The following is a 17,469-nucleotide window of genomic DNA, read 5'->3' as shown; positions in this document are numbered from 1 at the left end:
AAGAACAAGGGCAGAAGAGCAACGCGGCCAGCCATAAGACCAGACAAGCGCACTCGAGAAGTATAGACACTAGCGTAAAGAGCAACTGTCCTTTTGAGAAGCAGGAACGCGAGGGGGTATAATTGAACCCAGTGAACTATCCATTGACATGTCAGGAACGTCAGCGAGAGGGTCCAGGTCCGGGTCCGGGCGCGCCGTCAGGAGGTGCTGAGTAACCGTGACTAGAGCCAGGTGGTCCGAAGTAGGGTTCACTGTAGTTCTGCGACATGTCCTGAAGGTAGGTGATGTCAATTTGGGGCCAGCAGATCGCAGGCCCAGAGGAGGCAACAGTTTCTTGCGGCAATCCGTAGCTCCCGAGTTCGGGGAATTGCTCCAACTGCTGCCCAGGCACTGCGTAAGAATCCCCGCGAGCGGTCAGCCATCCATCAATCAGAGAGGGTATGCGACGTCGAGAACGCACCCGCAACGCTCGATGACGGGTACTGCGCGGATCCGAGTAGCATCGGGTCATTGTTTGCAGGAGCTGTTTCAGCGCCTGGAGCGTGCGCACCGCTGCCTTCATGGCCCCAGAACAAATCACCACCCTCTGGCACAGGGTCGGGCGACAAGGGAGGCAAATCCGGAACGTCTGGTGGTGATGTGTTCATGGAGGATGATGATAGGACGCTCAGCGATAGTACTCACCCACCGGTCCTACTATGGGACCAAATGTAGGAGAGAAGTCGAAGAGCGAGTCCAAGTAGGGCGACGACTCCGACTGCACGCTAGGAGGGATGCTTCCGCCGCGCATAGACAGCGGGGTATGTGGAACAGAAGAGTATTGACGCCAGTGATAGAGAGGGTCTGTGGGGGATAGTTCGGGAGGCTCGTAGGTCCTATGTCGGTGGGAGAACGAGGACGGAGACAGCAAAGGTAAAGAGCTCGTAGACGGGGTATCGTAGAGAGTGGATGGGGTGAGACCAGGAGTAGGGTATTGTCCGCGCCCAAAGCCAGGTGTAACGGGCGCCTGACGATCCGAGCCACGATAGGCAACTTGCGACATAGGCTGCAGCAGAGGGTCGGGGAGTGCATGCGTAGACGCAGGAAGGTGCACGTCTCTCGGCCAGGAGTTGGGACCAGCAGTGGACATGTCGTCGTCTGGAGACATCTCGGCTGCCAGCATGGTGCTCGAGTGGCGGCGGGGGAAATGTCCCCCCACGGGCAGATAAGGATGGCTCAGTGTCGGACGGTGTCCAGCCATAGAAGGACGGCGCCGCCCAGATGGGCCAGGTTGGGGAGCGTCTTCGGCGGCTTCACGGCGACTTACCCGCGCCGAGGAAGACGAGGCTACGCTGTGAGCACTGGTACTTGGGCGGCGCTCACTGTGCCTCACTGAACTCGCGCCGTCTTTCCTCCCCTTTCTCCCTCGCTCTGGCGTGGAGTTCGACCGATGAACGGAGGACGAAGGGACAAGTCCGAATTCGTACTGAGCTTGAGCTTGAGCGGGCGGAGAGAGCCTGATCGTGTGCTGCGATCCGCCAACAGGTGGTGGTGTCTGCGCTTGTTCAACTTGAAACTCGCCAACAAACGTCTCTTGCGGGCCCGGGCCATCTTTCGGCCTGCCAAATGGGCGACGCGACTGCAATTGATGGGAACATGTCAGTATCCCAGGGTGCCCCACGGAAACACACAACTCATGACATACCGGTTTCTTCTGTTTCTTGACCATGGCTGCTCGCCGTCCACCGGACTTGCGCAGGAGAGTAGAGCAGGGGGCGGCGGGGGTCGAGGGTCGGGGGTAGTTGGGGGCAGAAGGATAGGCCCCCGATGCTTATATTGCCTCGGAAAACCGCCCCCTCCGCATATGACGAGGGCAGGCTGTCCATGCCTCTTCCCCACATGCGGCCTGAAAGCAGTCCCAGCAGATGGGGAAGATCCCACATCGCAGATTACCGCCTGTGTCTAAAGCAGTGCATGGCTCCCGGAATCACTCAATGAGCCGTGCGCAGATGAGGTTCGGCGCGGGAACGAAAAATGACCGTGCGCAAGGCCGTACAGCGTCACCGGACAATCGGAGCACGGCGGCGATGAGCTCGGTTGACCGAGAGCATGGCTGAGTATGGCAGCAGGGCGCAAACGACGCCTGTCATGCACTGCCCCAACATGTGATAGGTGCCGCCCTAGTATTCGAAGGAGAATGTTTCGGCGTGGATAGAGATATCTCTCTGAATATCGAGGGTAATATCCTCTCGTTAGGTAGTATCATTCAGGGCCGAGATGATGCATCGACCGCAAAACAACAAAGTTCGCCTTCGTGCAACGCTCAGGTCCATGGACTGGTCGGGCATGGCAAGGGGGTAGGTAGCACAGCCTCCTACTTTAGCCGTAACGAGTGCTGGGAAGGCCTAATGAAACATTGTAGAGAACGCTCTCGGATGGGATTACGGCATACACCGGCGGGTGCGAGGAATGAAGGAAGGACACTCACATATTCGAAATTGGGGACCGGTCGCAGGGGACGCACGCCAGGTGCCAGTGCAAGCATCACCAAAAGGATCCGAACGATTGTCAAGTCACGACTGCACAGATAGAGTTTGCCAGCACATGTCAGTGCCGGCTGGTGCTTCTGACGTGCAGAATAGGGGTAGAGGGTCTGGATGAAGAAGACAGATAAGTGTTCAATACGTGGATGATGGCATAGTAGCATCTGAACCGGTGGAAGCCGCGGAGCTGCAGCACAACTACGAGCGATGCAAGGACAAGGTTCCCGGCCGCCACGATCATCCCATGGGATCCTGCGAGCTGGTCGCACAGCGATCGACAGGGTATCCGTTGTCCATCGTTCGACGTCGCGTGCCGGGCCCGTCGTCTACCTGATCGTGTGGGCATGCCGGCGGTATGCCTGGCAGTGTCGATGCCCGCGAAGGACACAGCTGTATTTGACGACATTGCCACCATTGAGGCGTGATCGGAGGTCACAGTGTCAGCGCCGCTAGCCTCAGCGCGGTTTGCGGTCTTCATAAGATCCTTGCGTGAGAACTCTGTCGCTTGGGAATCAGAGTGAAGACCGATGCACTTACGCTGGTCATGCCATAACACCACGAGATTACTCATAGCCTAATCTGCGTCGTTCTTCTCGGTCCTTCTGCAATCTATCAACCTCTTCTTCGGCGTCTCTGATTGTCTCGTCCCACGAGACGAAGAGCTCCGAGAGCGTATCAACCTGCAAGAATGAGGGGTAAGCGGCTCCCCCACCCCTGAAAGAAGTTCGACTCACGTTGGTAGCGTAATGGTCCATGAGTAGCGCAATACGCTTCTCGAGTTCAGCGGCCATCTTCAGATCCTCATCATGTGCTTTGAGTAATGTCTCTAATCGGGGCTGTAGCGCCTCGTAGTCGCCAAGCTTGCCCGCGCCGGTGACCCCCTTCTCCTCTAACGCGCAGATTTCGCGTAGGTCGCGCTCGGCGGCGCGGATGTCCGGCTCCATCTCGGCCAGGAACGCATCCAGTTCGCTAGGGGACATATTCTCATACGTGGGCGGATTCACGGGAAGTGATCCGGACAGCGCAAAGCCTGGTGTGAGCATATGGGCATACTGTTCATCTGAGGGCGGGGTGAGTTACGCGGAGGATTACACAGGACTGCGGCAGACAGCATATCATTATGTGAAATGGCAACTCGGCCGTTCCTCTAAACCGTCCGCATGCAGCCCCGTGTCGAGCTGATAAACGGCTTCCAGCACCAGATATGCCGCGGTAATAAGCGGCAATATATCGCAGTCAAGTAAAAGGCGCGGAGGAACGGGGGTCGGGGGCAAACGATCGGAGGGATCACACCGGCAGAGAAGAGCAATCACTGTCTCTGCTGTGACCACTCTACGCCCCTCCATCTACGCAACGATGAAGATGCAAGGCATGCATGCATCGTGTAAGAAGCAGGAGGTATATGCGCACGAGGCCCCGTGTAACAGGCGGAGATACTACGATATACTCACATCGATCCATGAACCGCTTCAACGCATCATTGCTCTGCGCAACACTGTCCAGTCGCCTTTGCAGATCCTCAGCACGGCGTGCCAGGGTTTCTCCGTCCTTGAGCTTGTCGGCCTTGGTCCCCGGTTTGCCCGTCTGCTCGTCGTGCTTCGCGCCAAAAAGAAGCGTTTCGAGCCAGCGCAGCCTCAGTTCTAAAGACAAAATAGGTGATATCGAAGGGGGCTTCGTCTCGAGCGGCCTCTGCTCGTCGGCATCGTCCAGGTCGCTGAAACTATGTGGCGCATTGCTGCCGATGTGTGGGGGCGGTGACGAGGGCGGGGTCGACGACGATAGGTGCCTATGCCGCTGCACGTCGCCCAGGAACACGCTTCCGATAGCTGTCATGTCGGCGTCGCGAGCGTCGGGACCAGTGAACGAGCGACGGAGGTGTCGACGATGCAGACAATGGCGGTGAGGACAATGGCGGTGGAGGCCAAGCGACGACACGGGCGCCTGCACGCCTGTCGGTCCCAGACGCGTCCCGCCACTGCGCTCACACTCGCCTCTGACCTTGACCACGACCACGACCACGCCATCCGCCGACCTCCCCGTCCAGACATGTCGTACGTCGAACAGCCTCTCGTGCTATTGCGCCCCCCAATGCTGATGGTACCCCGCCTTAACCCCAGGGAGACAGTGACAGTGAAGCCCGCTACCACCCCCGAACAGGGTACCATGTCACTCAAAGACACGATAGAACACGCGAAACGCGCCTTCGCGCTCCGAAAATACGAGCAGGCGGTGGAACACTATGCTTCTGCGCTCGAACTAGTGTGAGTGACACGGTTGGGGCGCGTCCGGCGCGCGTTCTGACCCTACTGCGTAACAGCACGAAGAAGCATGGGGAGAAGGCCCCAGAGACGGCAGACTTGTACTTCGCATATGGAAAGGCGCTGCTGGAGAACGCGATTGCACAGAGCGGCGTACTGGGGAAGCAGGATGCGGACGATTCATTTGAGGACGACAAAGGCAAGTTGCGTCCATCTGCGTACGGCAACTACCCTCATGTCTAACGCGCGGTGGTTTCGAAGATGCGAACAGCAGTGGCGCGTTCCTGTCGTTCTCCGGAGATGCGGAGGACGAGCCCTTGGATTTGTTCGCGGAAGCGCAAAAGGCCATTGAGGAGGCGGACGCGGCGCAGGCGGAGGAAGAGGAAGATGACGATGCTGAGCCGGAGGACGACTTCAACGCTTCCTGGGAGGTGCTGGATCTCGCGCGTGCGATCTATGAGAAGCAGCAAGATGAGTCCGACGAGGTTAAGCTCAAGCTCGCGGACGTGTTCATCACTCTCGGAGATGTATCACTGGAAACAGGTACGCACCTACACCCTGAATGCGCGTGTAACTGCATGCTGATACCGTTCCTCAGAGAAATTCGACCAGGCCATCACGGACTACACTGCTGGTCTCGCCCTAAAGACCGAACTCCTACCGCTGTCCTCGCGTCAGATTGCGGAGGCACATTACAAGCTGAGCATCGTGCTCGACCTCACCTCTGGACGCCTGGGCGACTCGATTACGCATGCGGAACGTGCTCTCGACAGTGTTGAGGCGCGTCTGGCAGAACTGCGCGCTGCGCTGAGTGGGCAAGGGCTCGTCAAGCCCGAATCGTCCAAGGCAGATGCAAAAGGCAAGGGCAAGGCTACCGGTCCGACACTGCTCGGTGACGACGCTATCGTCCATATGACCAAAAGTCAAATGGAGGCAGAGGAGAAGGAGCTGCAGGGCCTCCGGGAAGATCTCGCCTTGAAGGTGCGCAGACTGCTTCTAGCATCATTGCATCCGTGCATCTCCGCTGATACGTACGTCCAGGTTGAGGAGCTCAAGACGTCGCCGAACGAGCCGGCAGAATCTGCGCCGGCGTTGGCGGCCAAGGCACTGGACCAGGAACTGAACGCTGCGGCAGCCCCAGTCACACAGCCGAAGGAGGTGAACGATCTCACCGGTCTTGTCAAGAAGAAAAAGAAGAATGCAGATGCAGATGCAAACGGGACCGCGACTGCCAAGCGGAAGGCTGAGGGCGAATGTGAGGACTCACAGTCGGAAAAGAAGGCCAAGTTGGACACTTCCACGTCATGATGTCCTCCGTACACACATGCACACGGATTCAGCTATGCACCCCCATCGTTCTGCACACACGTATGTAGCCATACCCGTACATGTTACTCGTTGATACACATTGCTTTGCTGCCTTTCTTCGCCTGTGAACATCCCGTCAAACCACCTTCAGCTTCAGAAGGGCACAGCCGAAGTGTCGATCTTTCGGTGTTTGTACCGCTTCTTCCCCTCGTCCGTGCCGAACTCTCCCACTACATGGCCCTGCTCGTCCTTGCTTCTCAGCATGTACTTGTACGTGACGAGCCCGTCTAAGCCCACGGGTCCACGCGCATGGATTCGCCCTGTGCTGATGCCGACTTCTGTCCCGAACCCGTAACGGAATCCGTCCGCAAACCGCGTGCTAGCATTCACGAATGTCCCCGCAGAGTCGACCCCACGGCAGAACGTCGACGCGGCCGCCTGGTCCTCAGTGACGATGCTGTCCGTGTGGTGCGACGAGTGCGCGTTGATGTGCCTGATCGCGGCGGAGAGCGAAGGCACGGTGAGCACCGAGAGGGTCAGGCTGAGGTGCTCGGTAGAGTAAGATTCTGGGGTGGACGGTTCCACATGTGTGGAGAGGTTTGAAGGGGCCGGGGAGAGACCCTGGAGGACGGCGAGTGAGGGTGGGTCGCAGAGAAGCTTGACGTCTGCTGCGAGCAGTGCCTTTGCGACTTCCGGCCAGATCGTCGGGAGCACGCTTTCGTGCAGGATTAGGGTCTCCGCTGCGTTGCATGCGGCCGGATAGTCGACCTTGGGTGGTGAGCCGTCAGCACAGGATGTCATTAGGAACCCTATGATACTGCGCGAACCTTAGAGTCGACGGCGATCCGAACGGCCTTCTTCTGGTCTGCAGAGGCATCGATGTAGACAGAGCACAGACCATCGGCGTGCCCCATCACCGGGATACGGGTGTTATTTTGAATGTTGCGGACGAGGCTGTTGCTCCCGCGGGGAATGACTAGGTCGATGTACTGGTCGAGCTGGAGTAGTGCGGAGACTTCTGCACGAGTTTGGATGGCTTGGATGTAGTTGGATGATATCTGGGTCTTGGATAGGGCAGTTTGAATCGCTTTTGAGAGCAATTTCGTGGTTTCGTTCGACTCCTTCCCACCCTTCAAAATCGCAGCGTTACCTGGCACAAATGGGCGGAAAGTGTTAGCCCAGCTGGTAAACGTCGTTTCCTCATTCCTCACCAGATTTGATAGCAAGAGAGGCGATGTTGACAACGACCTCTGGACGCGCTTCGAAGATTACGAGTAGCACTCCGATGGGACATGAGACGCGGTATAGCTCTAGACCATCATCGAGCTCTGAAGCATACGAGACGATGCCATTTGGGTCCGGGAGCTCCGCGACGTCCGTTATTCCTTGAAGCATAGAGTCCCACTTGTCTCCTTTATTGAGATCAAGTCTCTTCAGGAGGGCGCTCGACATCCGGCCGGCATCGACCTCCTCCTGGGCAGCCTGCAAATTGACGACACCTGTTAGTAAAAGCAAAAACACACACAAGAATAAAAGGGGACGAGCACCTCCAAATCTGCGCGGTTTGCTTCCAGAATGGCATCCTTGTCCGTCTCGAGTTCCTTGCGAATCTCGCGCAAGGCTCTCACCCTTTCCGAGGAATCGATGAGCTGCGAGGCTTCGAAGGCGGCCTTCGCAGCTCTCGCGATATCGGTGGCAACAGAGCCCATGTTTTCCTGTTAAACGAGATGGACGACGTGGTCTATGTCAGTGAACTGGAGGCCGCAATGCTCAAGAGCAAGTTTCAAGATCCCAGCTCTGGGTCTGACTCCGCGCGAGTCGGACCGTGGGGCCGCTTACATAATACCCTCTTGGACGCCCATGGTTTGGTTTGCTCTTGACCGTCATTCCTCCTCCAGCCTACTCTTGAACGTCCAACAAGTTCTTTGTGGGTCTATAATTCTGACGCACTCTTCTTTTGCATCTCTGATTTAACGTATCAGTATACTCATGGAAAAGATCCTGGTCAAGACCTCGGTCAAATCCGGCATGATTACCCAACGACTCGGAGGAAAACGCGCTCTGTATATTGCAGAAGTCATACATGAAGTCGTCGAGATCCTGAGAGTCAGCGGCGCAAAGGGTAGTCTTGCGTCACTCGCAAGAACGTGCTGGGCATTCTACGACTGTGCTATGGATGCCTTATGGTCTACTCAACTGGGTTTTGCGAACTTGGTCCCGCTCCTTCCTGAAGACCTATGGAAGCTCGTGTGGATGTCTTACGTGAAAGACCTAAAGATTGCTGTAAGGATACTATGCATGATCTAGCCTGTTTGTCCTCTAACCTTATTTTTCTCAGCATCATTTGAGGAGTATCGAGGTCACCGATCTCCAACGTTTCGAACACTACGCTCGTCGTGTCCGCCACCTGGAAGAACCGTTTACGCACGACCATATCCCTTTCACGACGCTGTCATCCCAGTTCTTCCAAGCACTCACCCCTTTCTATTCGAACACGGGCATATTTCCACGGCTACGCACTCTGGACATCGGTTGGCGCCTCCTCTTCGACCATTCACCATGTGCTTGGCATCTGTTCTCAGGCTCGATCGAGTTGAAATCATTTCATCTCCGCACGCTTTCACCCCCTAGCGAGCTCGCCTTCTTGCTTGGAATCGTTGAACTCAGCTCTGCGTTACAAGAGCTCCAGCTCGACCTCACTGGCAATGTCGCTGCGATGACGATCCTGCCCAAGACACTCCGCGCCCTGCCCAGGCTCCACACTGTGGTTCTCGCGACAAACTGCACACCTTTCCCTACCGAAGTACTCGTTGCGATGTCAGCACTTCCTGGATTAGTTGATCTGACACTACTGGCGGAAGCTCCTGAATTCGTTTTACCCCCACTGTCGACGTCCTTAGTCTTCTCCACCATGCGCAACCTATCTCTTTTTGGACGCGATCTTCCGTCATGCGCCAGTCTTCTGCAGAACGTCTCCTTACCTCAACTTGAGCGCTTTGCAACATCATTTCTAAACATTTCAAACCGTTCCCTCAACTCCCACCTCGACGCTCTCAGCCGGAGTTGCGACGCTTCATACCTTCTCCAATCCGTCAGTATCTCGGACCAGGAACCGGAAGCGCGTCCCTTCTCCCCAACCCACCGGGCACTTCCTACCGAAGCCATTACCATGAACGCTCTCCGTCATCTACTCCCGTTCCGGCAGTTGAGAATGTTACTCATCGAGACCGTTTGCGCTTTCAAACTCACCAATACCGACATAAGCGACATGGCTCAAGCGTGGCCGGAACTATTAGCCCTTGCCCTCGTCAAATGCTCTGACTCGGACGCGCCCGCACCTCCATATCCGACGGACGTCACTCTTGCTGGTCTCATACCGTTAGCGCGGTACTGTCCCAATCTCGGCGATATTCGAATCGGACTGGATGGATCACAGCTTGAAGTACTCGACGAGCAAGGTCCGGACGACATCATCCCCAACCTCTCCGCGAAGTACTTCGCGCCGTCGCCTTCCTTGTGCGGAGATCCTGCAAAGGTCGCTGCGTTCCTGTCATGTCTATTTCCCTGCCTGGAGGAACTGTACGTTGATATCGAGGACTACGCTCCTAGTGCGTGGTCCGATGCGGAGAAGTGGGCAGAAGTTGAGGAGCTAGTCACCTCGGTAGGGTGTTGTGACGGTGGCGACCTGCAGAACGGCGCTGCACCATGTTAGGTGCGTGCACAGTGATTATGGTGTAGGAATGCACCTCAAGTTCTCTCAGCCAGTCTCGCCGTCCTTGGGTTGGTGACGTCGAAGTCAGGGCCTCAAGACGATCCACGTAAGTCAGTAGCGGATGTCCGATACCTGGCTTATACCGCCTGTGTCCTAGACCTCAAAGCTTCACGCGCTCACGCACGGTGGATGGCATGTGTTCTATTCTCTTCCCTGTGGATACTACTGGCTACACCGAATAATATATGCGTAGTCGTCCGGAGAGCCGAAGTTAGCAGCTGACGTTGAGGCCGGCGCGACGTAATCTGATCCTGAGAGGTATGAGCCACCTTGTATGTATACCTATTTCCTTGTTTGCTGCTCTTTGACGACGACAGAAGTCATTCGGCGCATGCGGACTGGCTCGAAGCTGCGGTATTCCCTTTCGTTTGCAAGACAGGTTCTGTGCCAGTCTCCCTACGCTAATTTCCGAGCAACGACAAGCCGGCGGTGATGTGGCGTTGCCACCACATGCGCAGCTGTCATATCGAGTCATCCGAGGGTATGGTATGATATTATCCTGACTCGTTTACCAGCAAGGATATAAACCTGATTCCAGAAGCGTCCCAGTACACAAGTTCTGCATTCTGCAGGATATCATAACATCAACACTGACACCATGACACAAGGGTTGGGTCCCGAGCTTGAACACACTCCAGGCAGAAGTTACGATCCCACACAGAAGCCGCCGCCCTTCGGCCGTCAACTCAAGCAGTACTTTGCACTGGACAAGGAATATGTCAACTTGAATCATGGTATGTCAATCGTAAAGGGGGATGTCCACGATCGATAGTGACTAGCTGCACAGGTAGCTACGGGTCTCTCCCGCTTCCTCTCTTACAGGAATCGAGTAAACTTGCATTCGAGATCGAACGCAACCCGACAAGTTCCACAGACTCCTCTACAAACCCATGCTGGTCAAGAGCCGGGAAAATCAGTGCCTCTACGCTCTTCTGATAGCCCGCACCTGACCATACTACTTGTGCTGCTTGCAGGGAAGTTGTCGCCAAGCTAATTGGTTCTGACGTTGACGAGGTCGTCTTCGTTCCGAATGCGTCTCATGCGGCGAACAAAGTATTGAGGAACTTCGAGTGGCGCGATGGAGACCTCGTCATCGGACGTCCGTCTAAGCAAAAGCAATATGACTGCTTGTGACCTGACCCGTTTCTCAGCTTCCACGACATATGGACAGGCATTTAACGTGTTGAAGTACCTGTCGGACCGCTCAGAACAGCCGAAACCGACGCTTGTCTCTATTCAGTACAACTTCCCGCTCACTGACGCCGAGATCATTGAGACCTTCCGCACCCAACTTCGTCAGTACAAGCGTGAACACGCCGGGACGCAGTTCACAGACGTGCCATCTCTATCACCGGGCTTCACAGCAGACGTCTCCGCGAGGAAGAACAAGATTGTCGCCGTCATCGATGGGTTCACTGCGAACCCTGGGGCACTCATGCCTTGGAGGGAACTTGTCCGTATCTGTCACGAGGAAGGGGTATGGGCCCTCATCGACGCTGCTCATAGCATCGGCCAGGAGGTGAGCACTCTTTCGAGCATACAATACACCAGGACGCGTTAATCAAGTACTTCCAACGCTCAGCCTAATATCAATTTGCGCGAAGCACAGCCAGACTTCTGGCTGTCGAGCTGCCACAAGTGGTTCTTTGCCAAACGGGGCTGCGCCGTGCTCTACGTTCCTGAGCGGTCAGTCTTCGTGATTCATCTCGTGGCGAAGAGGGCGACTCAATTGTTAGTTTTACAGGAACCAGCATTTGATGAAGTCATCTATCCCTACGTCGCATGAATATGTCTCATCTTCCAGAAATACTTGCAGACCGGCACGAATTTCGCCAAACAACATGAATGTGGGTGATAGTAGCGGTCAACTACTTGCACAGTACATGTAGCTGACTTCACCTAGGGACCGACCGCCGTCGATCTGACAGCGTACCTTCTTATTCCGTCCGGCAAGTACCCTCACATACTCATGAATCTGGTACGTTCTGACTAGGTCACCCCAGCTCTCGCCCTCAGGGAGTGGCTCGGAGGAGAGCAGACGATCTACGACTACTGTCATACCCTCGCCCTCGAGGGCGCGCAGCGTCTTGCCCAAGTCCTCAGCACGAAAGTAATGGATGAAAATGGCGAGCTGACTGTATACATGGTATGTGCATGTCGACGCTACAACATGTATGTGTGAACGCTCACATCGCTGCTCACAGATAGCCGAACGTCCAGCTTCCTCTCCCCATAGAGAAGCAACCGGGGCAGGTGTACTCTCCTGAGCTGATCGCGGAGATCAACGCCCTATTCACCCGTCAATTGCTGCTGGAATGGAACACGTACACTACACATTACTTCCACAACGGCGCGTGGTGGTGTCGCTGTAGCGCCCAGGTCTACAATGAGGTAAGTGCCAGCTTGTCTAGCGCATGATGCAAGTATTCAGCGTCGTGGTGTCTACAGTTATCCGACTTCGAGTATCTGGGAAAGGCGCTCGTTGCGACTTGTGAGAACGTGGTGGAGAAATTATTTTCGTGATGTACGAGTGCATCATAATATGTATATACGTTACCTAGGTGGACGTAGGACGACTATAAGACATGATGGCCCATTCGCATCGAAAACACCTATGCTCCTGCGCGTACTGGTATGGTGCGTACGTGAACCAAACCCTTCGCATTTACCCGGCTCGTAAGCTTAGGGAGTTTGCGTTGGATGATCTCGTTTAGGCCCTCCTGGGTATGTGCTGGCCTGGAGGCTAGCGAGACGTCCTCGTCTACGAGGACTAACCAGAGCGAGAACGTCATGGTCTTCAGCTTCTCGAAACGTTTGTGCTCCAACACGGCATCCAAGACCTCCATCCCATCTGTGTATTCGTGATCACGAATGTCCCTTCCGGATACGATGTAGGAATGAGAGAAATGCGGGGGAGACGTGTACGAGAAGGCGACTGCGAGGGTATACAGGGGACAACGGAGGGCTTGCAGCAGCTGCACGATGCCTGGCCAGTTCGGCAGGCCATGCATATTGTCCAGGATGTCAATGGAGAGATGTTTGATATTTGTAAAGTCGGACATGGACGACAACCTGTCTAATCGGAATGTCAGCTACACCGTATTATTGTGGTCGCGAGTATGTGGGACGCTCACCTCCTGGGTAGATGATCCCTCGAGTTGACGGATGGAGGACCGCGACGCAGTCTGGACAAGCCAATCCATGAATTCCCGAGCGCAGTGGTTTACGCCTTCCAAGACAAAGTACAGAGTCTCCAAGCTAGGACGGCTATCGGGGCTCAGAGTGGAGGCGGGGTGAGGGTGAGTTGAAGCCGGCCAATACACGTCGTTGATCATCAGGCTGGACAACGCCGGCAGCGCGCTCAGCATCTGGCGGAGCGCAGCGAACGACGGGAATTTGCAGTCGAAGAGGTCCAACTTCCAAAGCCACGGGAACTGTGAGAAGGCTGAGAAAGCGCCAGGGGCATTGGATCCAGTCCTCGGCCTGGAAGCGAAGGGAGCGCACGTTGGGTAGATGGCCGACGAAGTCACGGATAAACAAGTGTCCAATCTTCTCTTCGGGTGGCAACGGGTCCCACCGCTCACCGATGCGGCCCTCAATGAGCTCCACTGAGCGCACAGACGCGAGGCATGGCCTCATAGACTCAGAGTGCAGGACACGGGAGACGAGGAGGTCGTAGGATTTCTTGGAGGGGGAACGCAGTTCGGCGAAGAGATGGTGACGGCTTGCAGGGAGCCATCTGCTGCATACCAGCGCGCAATTGAGTAGAGATCGGATGTCCGGCCACACGTTAGAGATTATGCGATCTGTGATCTCTCCAGGAAGATCTGGGATGGGCATTGCCTGCGACAAGACGGTGTGGGTCAGCGACAAGGCAAAGTGGAATAGCACAAAGGTCACCGCGGTACCTGAGGTATATGGAAGTAGATGCTCGCCAAGGATCACTGACCAACGGGTATTTATCTACAGAAAAGCGGTCGAGGGGGTGGGAAGACGCAGTCAAGGACCAGTCACTGGAGTCAGCACCGTACCGGTCATGTCGGATCAAAGGTCAGCGCCTGCCCTCGTGAGCGCTCAAGTGGGCTAGCTTGTGGCTGTAAACTGTAGGTTGAGGTCTAGTGTCGTTGCCTGTGCGAGATCACAGAGACATAGAGTGTGATGACCAGAGACGACGGCCACTAGCAGGGTGCCAAGCGCGATAAACCAAGCTGTCGTAGCGGCTACAATAGTCTGAATACATGTCTAGTCAGTATAACATAAGTCAACTCTCGCTCCGCATCAAACTCGACACCTCGTCCAGCCTCCCCTCAACAATGGCGATATCGCCCATTAATCGTCTATACTTCCTCTCCATCCGGTCGAGGTCCTCATACGAGAACGTGCCGTCGCCGCTCAGCAACACTGTACTCTTGTCCTCGTATGCTACCGCACGCGGTGGTTCAGGCTCCACGGGAGAAGGCGAGACGATCCGCTTGCTGTCCTCGCCCGCCCGAAGGTTATTGCTGTTGCTATTGCCATTGCGCAGAAAATACGAGCCTGTCGGGGTCTGACTCCTGCGGGAGAGGATGGACATCGCGGATCCAGGTCGCGGGGTGGGACTCGGACTTGGGGGAACATCCGAATCCATATCGGAGCTGGTATCGTCCATCAAAATCTCCTGAGTCAATCCGGTAGCACTGGTGCTCGCCGCGGCGGCACCGGACCCCGACGCCCGTGACGAATTGGAGAGCAGCGACGCGCCCAAGACACTCTCGGAGTGGGATTGCGAGCCTTGTTCATGAAATGACACGCCGCCGTCCCCGACAACAGCCACGGACCGGTCAAAACGGAGCTCCTTAAGGGTGCCAGAATGGTTCACAGGGAGGAGCACGCGTGGCTTCCGTCCGCTTTCCAGCACCTTTTTGCGCGCGCTCAGCCCTACACAGTCGACGAGTTGCTTCATGGCCTCGCGGTCGGACACCGCGCGCCTCCGAACGGTGCGTCGGACAGTGCTCGCACGAGGAAGAGTCTGAAACGGCGTAAGTGGGTTCGGCCGTACCGGCGTTGCGAATGGGTAGCGTGGGCCTATGGGGGTGCTCTGGACAGCGTTTGCGTTGGCAGGAAGTTGACTAAATGGTGTAGGGGGAACAAAGAGATGCTGCAGCGGTCGGGGTGTACTAAGGTTTGCGCGCTGTTGTGGGCTGGCTGTGGTGCTCTTCTCGAAGGCATCGATGGGAGGCCCCCAGGAAAAACCGATGAACGACGCAGTGGGGTGTTCACGTAGTATAGATCGAGTCGAACCATGAGAAGGCGTCGCCTGGACGACAGAGGCGCCGCTGTGGGGCGTCGAACCGTTGGGAGCCGTCATAGGAGAGGACGACTGAAAAAAGGCAGAGAAGGCGAACCCACGCGAGTGGGTTTCGTCGAAGGAGTTCGACCCAGCGGGGGCTGTAGGCACCACCGGAGTAGCGTAAGTAAATTGAGGGACGTGTAAGTCCGCTGGTTTCTCCTCTGCGTGATTCTGATTTAGAGTAAGTCGAACAAATTCAACGTCACTCACTCTGGTGCAAATCATCGAAGCAGCCACGAGCGAAGAAGGGATGATCCATGATCTCGTGAACGCTGCAGCGGCCAAGTCGTAGTTCTGCGTTCGTGAGCAGTCTGCACGACAAGCTTAGTCGATTCGGGTACGCTAGCAATTTAACGAAATTCATACCGTCGTAACAAATCTTGTAGCTCGGCAGAGATGGGAGCAGAAGTATCGAACTTGAGGCTCCTCTGTTGACATGTGTCATGTCACAGACATGTTCTACGAGACGAGCGGTACTTACATGATGATCCACTATCCTCGCATACGTATGTCGGATCTCTCTCGAGAAGAAGGGTGCAACGCCATAAGTCATCTCATAGAGCATAGCACCCATGCTCCACCAGTCGGTCTCGCGTCCGTAGCCCGCGGGCTTGTGTTTACTTGCCCAAGCTTCGTCGTCTTCCATTTCGAGGGCTACCAACGCTGCCTCATGCGCCTGAAGAATCTCGGGAGAGATATAGTCACAAGTACCACAGGGCACGAGACAGTACTCAGAGGGCACGACTTGACTGCCATCTGGAGCCGCAGACAGTAGAGGGGCGGCAGAACCGAAGTCGATGAGACGGACGTGCGCGGTACCTGTTATGACGAAGTTGTGTGGCTTGATGTCGCTGTAAGGGAGTTCAACGGAGGCAGCCACACGAATTGATCTGAACACACCGATGAACGAAACCTTGCGAGTGGCACCAGTGAATTGCACTGACGACTTGCGGAGTCCACCACCGTAAGTCCGCCTCTAGAAGTTTCCCGTCGTGAGGACTTGACTCTAGTACGTCCCACAATGTGCCACCCTCAACATAGTCCATGACCAAGTTGAGATTTGTGGGCGTCTGGAAAGCGCACAAGAGGTGCGGGGCCCAGTGCGAGTCTGTTTTTCGCGCTTGCAGCAAGATGTTTCGCTCAAGCTGCGGCGAGCATTGCTGTAGAAAGGATGTTAGAAACCAGAAGAAGCGGTGCCATATGGATCGGGCAAACGAGGTTTTGTAGTCCAGTATCGGCGTGGAGCACCATCCACCAGGTAATTTTATGCCAGCCACGCTCGTCATGTCTTCCAGGCGACGGTAGAACAACGTCAATCGGATCACTCAGCCTCATGTCGTTGTTGAAACTTTTGGTGGCACGAGTAAACAGAGAACTTACCTCCCGTGTTTTCAGCGCGAATCTCTTCTCAGTCGACTTCCGGACATACAAACATCCATCAAGCTTGCAACTGACCACATCGATCTGCATTCAAGCATATTCAACGCAATATCACAATGACTTGTATGCGATTGACGTACCACGCCGTACTGCCCATACTCGAGGGTGCCGACCAAATCCAAGTCTTTGTCTGTGAATCGGAGGGAGTCGATCTGGATCGTCTTGGCTAGAATGACTACGGTATCTGAAGACCATACACTTATGCACAATTTGCAAGCTCACCTGTCTTCCCAATCACTGTCTGCCCGTGCATTAGCTGATCGAGCGCGAGTGCCTCAGCATCCTCTCCGTCTCCACCGATGAGCGATTTTAGACGAGTCTTGCGCTTGTGCCATGGTAGAGACATCCGATCGTCATGAGGAGCACCAGATAGAGAGCGTATAATTTAAAAGGTCTGTGTAACCGCGAAAATATACACCAAGTAGTGGTTCAGAGGCAAGGGGCGACAACCCTGCGACCATTGCCCACGCGCGGGACGCGACATGCGCGACGATCACGTGTCCGCTTCGCGACGAGCCGGTTCGGCATACCCCGTATGGCAACCTTTGTTTTTGAACGCCGCAGGACGCCGCCCAATATTCTCCTCCTTGCAACCTCCGCTGCACCGTGCACACTGCACGACCTCGTGGACCTCACCGCTATCAATCGCTGGATAACGAAGCACATTCCGGGGATAACGGCCGCTGATCTGTCACAGATGTGCTCCGACGCAGTTTGCATGTCATGACTGAGTTTCTTGGGACCCTAGGCTGAATGACTACCTGGATGGGTACGGAAGCCGATGCACAGCAAATACTCTCGCGAGATTGGTCCGACTGAGTGCGTCCGCATATCGCTGTA

General features: G+C 55.6%; 8 protein-coding genes across 8 annotated transcripts; 3 read left to right on the top strand and 5 right to left on the bottom strand.

Annotated features, from left to right (window-relative positions):
• Positions 1–160: 160 nt before the first annotated feature.
• Positions 161–1,708, bottom strand: L226DRAFT_524186 (uncharacterized protein; the record flags this gene model as incomplete). The annotated part of the gene is made up of 5 exons (XM_067678870.1): positions 161–390; positions 461–628; positions 685–1,152; positions 1,363–1,618; positions 1,685–1,708. 5 exons carry the CDS (start codon positions 1,706–1,708, stop codon positions 161–163), a joined length of 1,146 nt encoding a protein of 381 aa, XP_067533975.1.
• A 1,377-nt stretch (positions 1,709–3,085) lies between these two features.
• On the bottom strand, positions 3,086–4,355 carry L226DRAFT_572460 (uncharacterized protein; the record flags this gene model as incomplete). Its single annotated transcript, XM_067684674.1, has 3 exons — positions 3,086–3,202; positions 3,257–3,582; positions 3,974–4,355. 3 exons carry the CDS (start codon positions 4,353–4,355, stop codon positions 3,086–3,088), a joined length of 825 nt encoding a protein of 274 aa, XP_067533974.1.
• A 165-nt stretch (positions 4,356–4,520) lies between these two features.
• On the top strand, positions 4,521–6,165 carry L226DRAFT_110019 (uncharacterized protein). The gene is made up of 6 exons (XM_067672119.1): positions 4,521–4,573; positions 4,644–4,783; positions 4,840–4,979; positions 5,042–5,323; positions 5,379–5,761; positions 5,822–6,165. The coding sequence occupies exons 2-6, from the start codon at positions 4,686–4,688 to the stop codon at positions 6,086–6,088; spliced, it is 1,170 nt and encodes a 389-aa protein (XP_067533973.1). The 5' UTR covers positions 4,521–4,573; positions 4,644–4,685; the 3' UTR covers positions 6,089–6,165.
• Positions 6,120–7,861, bottom strand: L226DRAFT_489258 (gamma-glutamyl phosphate reductase). The gene is made up of 4 exons (XM_067677266.1): positions 7,636–7,861; positions 7,300–7,570; positions 6,916–7,238; positions 6,120–6,856 (listed from the first exon to the last, which is right to left on the bottom strand). The coding sequence occupies exons 1-4, from the start codon at positions 7,795–7,797 to the stop codon at positions 6,242–6,244; spliced, it is 1,371 nt and encodes a 456-aa protein (XP_067533972.1). The 5' UTR covers positions 7,798–7,861; the 3' UTR covers positions 6,120–6,241.
• Positions 7,862–8,076: 215 nt separating this feature from the next.
• L226DRAFT_584668 (uncharacterized protein) lies at positions 8,077–10,100 on the top strand (the record flags this gene model as incomplete). Its single annotated transcript, XM_067685568.1, has 3 exons — positions 8,077–8,371; positions 8,427–9,800; positions 9,850–10,100. Coding segments are annotated over 2 exons (1,669 nt in total), but the record flags the coding sequence as incomplete, so codon positions are not given.
• A 358-nt stretch (positions 10,101–10,458) lies between these two features.
• Positions 10,459–12,383, top strand: L226DRAFT_546630 (PLP-dependent transferase; the record flags this gene model as incomplete). Its single annotated transcript, XM_067682438.1, has 9 exons — positions 10,459–10,594; positions 10,707–10,776; positions 10,835–10,959; positions 11,012–11,379; positions 11,443–11,546; positions 11,605–11,707; positions 11,854–12,006; positions 12,069–12,251; positions 12,309–12,383. The coding sequence occupies 9 exons, from the start codon at positions 10,459–10,461 to the stop codon at positions 12,381–12,383; spliced, it is 1,317 nt and encodes a 438-aa protein (XP_067533970.1).
• A 645-nt stretch (positions 12,384–13,028) lies between these two features.
• On the bottom strand, positions 13,029–13,861 carry L226DRAFT_109924 (uncharacterized protein). The gene is made up of 2 exons (XM_067672118.1): positions 13,769–13,861; positions 13,029–13,703 (listed from the first exon to the last, which is right to left on the bottom strand). The coding sequence occupies exon 2, from the start codon at positions 13,698–13,700 to the stop codon at positions 13,128–13,130; it is 573 nt and encodes a 190-aa protein (XP_067533969.1). The 5' UTR covers positions 13,701–13,703; positions 13,769–13,861; the 3' UTR covers positions 13,029–13,127.
• A 58-nt stretch (positions 13,862–13,919) lies between these two features.
• L226DRAFT_536514 (kinase-like protein) lies at positions 13,920–17,058 on the bottom strand. The gene is made up of 8 exons (XM_067681137.1): positions 16,852–17,058; positions 16,710–16,795; positions 16,570–16,653; positions 16,090–16,349; positions 15,671–16,040; positions 15,556–15,617; positions 15,400–15,500; positions 13,920–15,350 (listed from the first exon to the last, which is right to left on the bottom strand). Exons 1-8 carry the CDS (start codon positions 16,973–16,975, stop codon positions 14,122–14,124), a joined length of 2,316 nt encoding a protein of 771 aa, XP_067533968.1. The 5' UTR covers positions 16,976–17,058; the 3' UTR covers positions 13,920–14,121.
• Between the last annotated feature and the right edge of the window lie 411 nt (positions 17,059–17,469).

Source organism: Lentinus tigrinus (assembly GCF_003813185.1).
Source record: "Lentinus tigrinus ALCF2SS1-7 unplaced genomic scaffold L226scaffold_18, whole genome shotgun sequence".
NCBI lineage: Eukaryota > Fungi > Basidiomycota > Agaricomycetes > Polyporales > Polyporaceae > Lentinus > Lentinus tigrinus.
The sequence above is the reverse complement of the archived record's forward strand: the minus strand, read 5'-3'. Positions and strand labels throughout refer to the sequence as shown.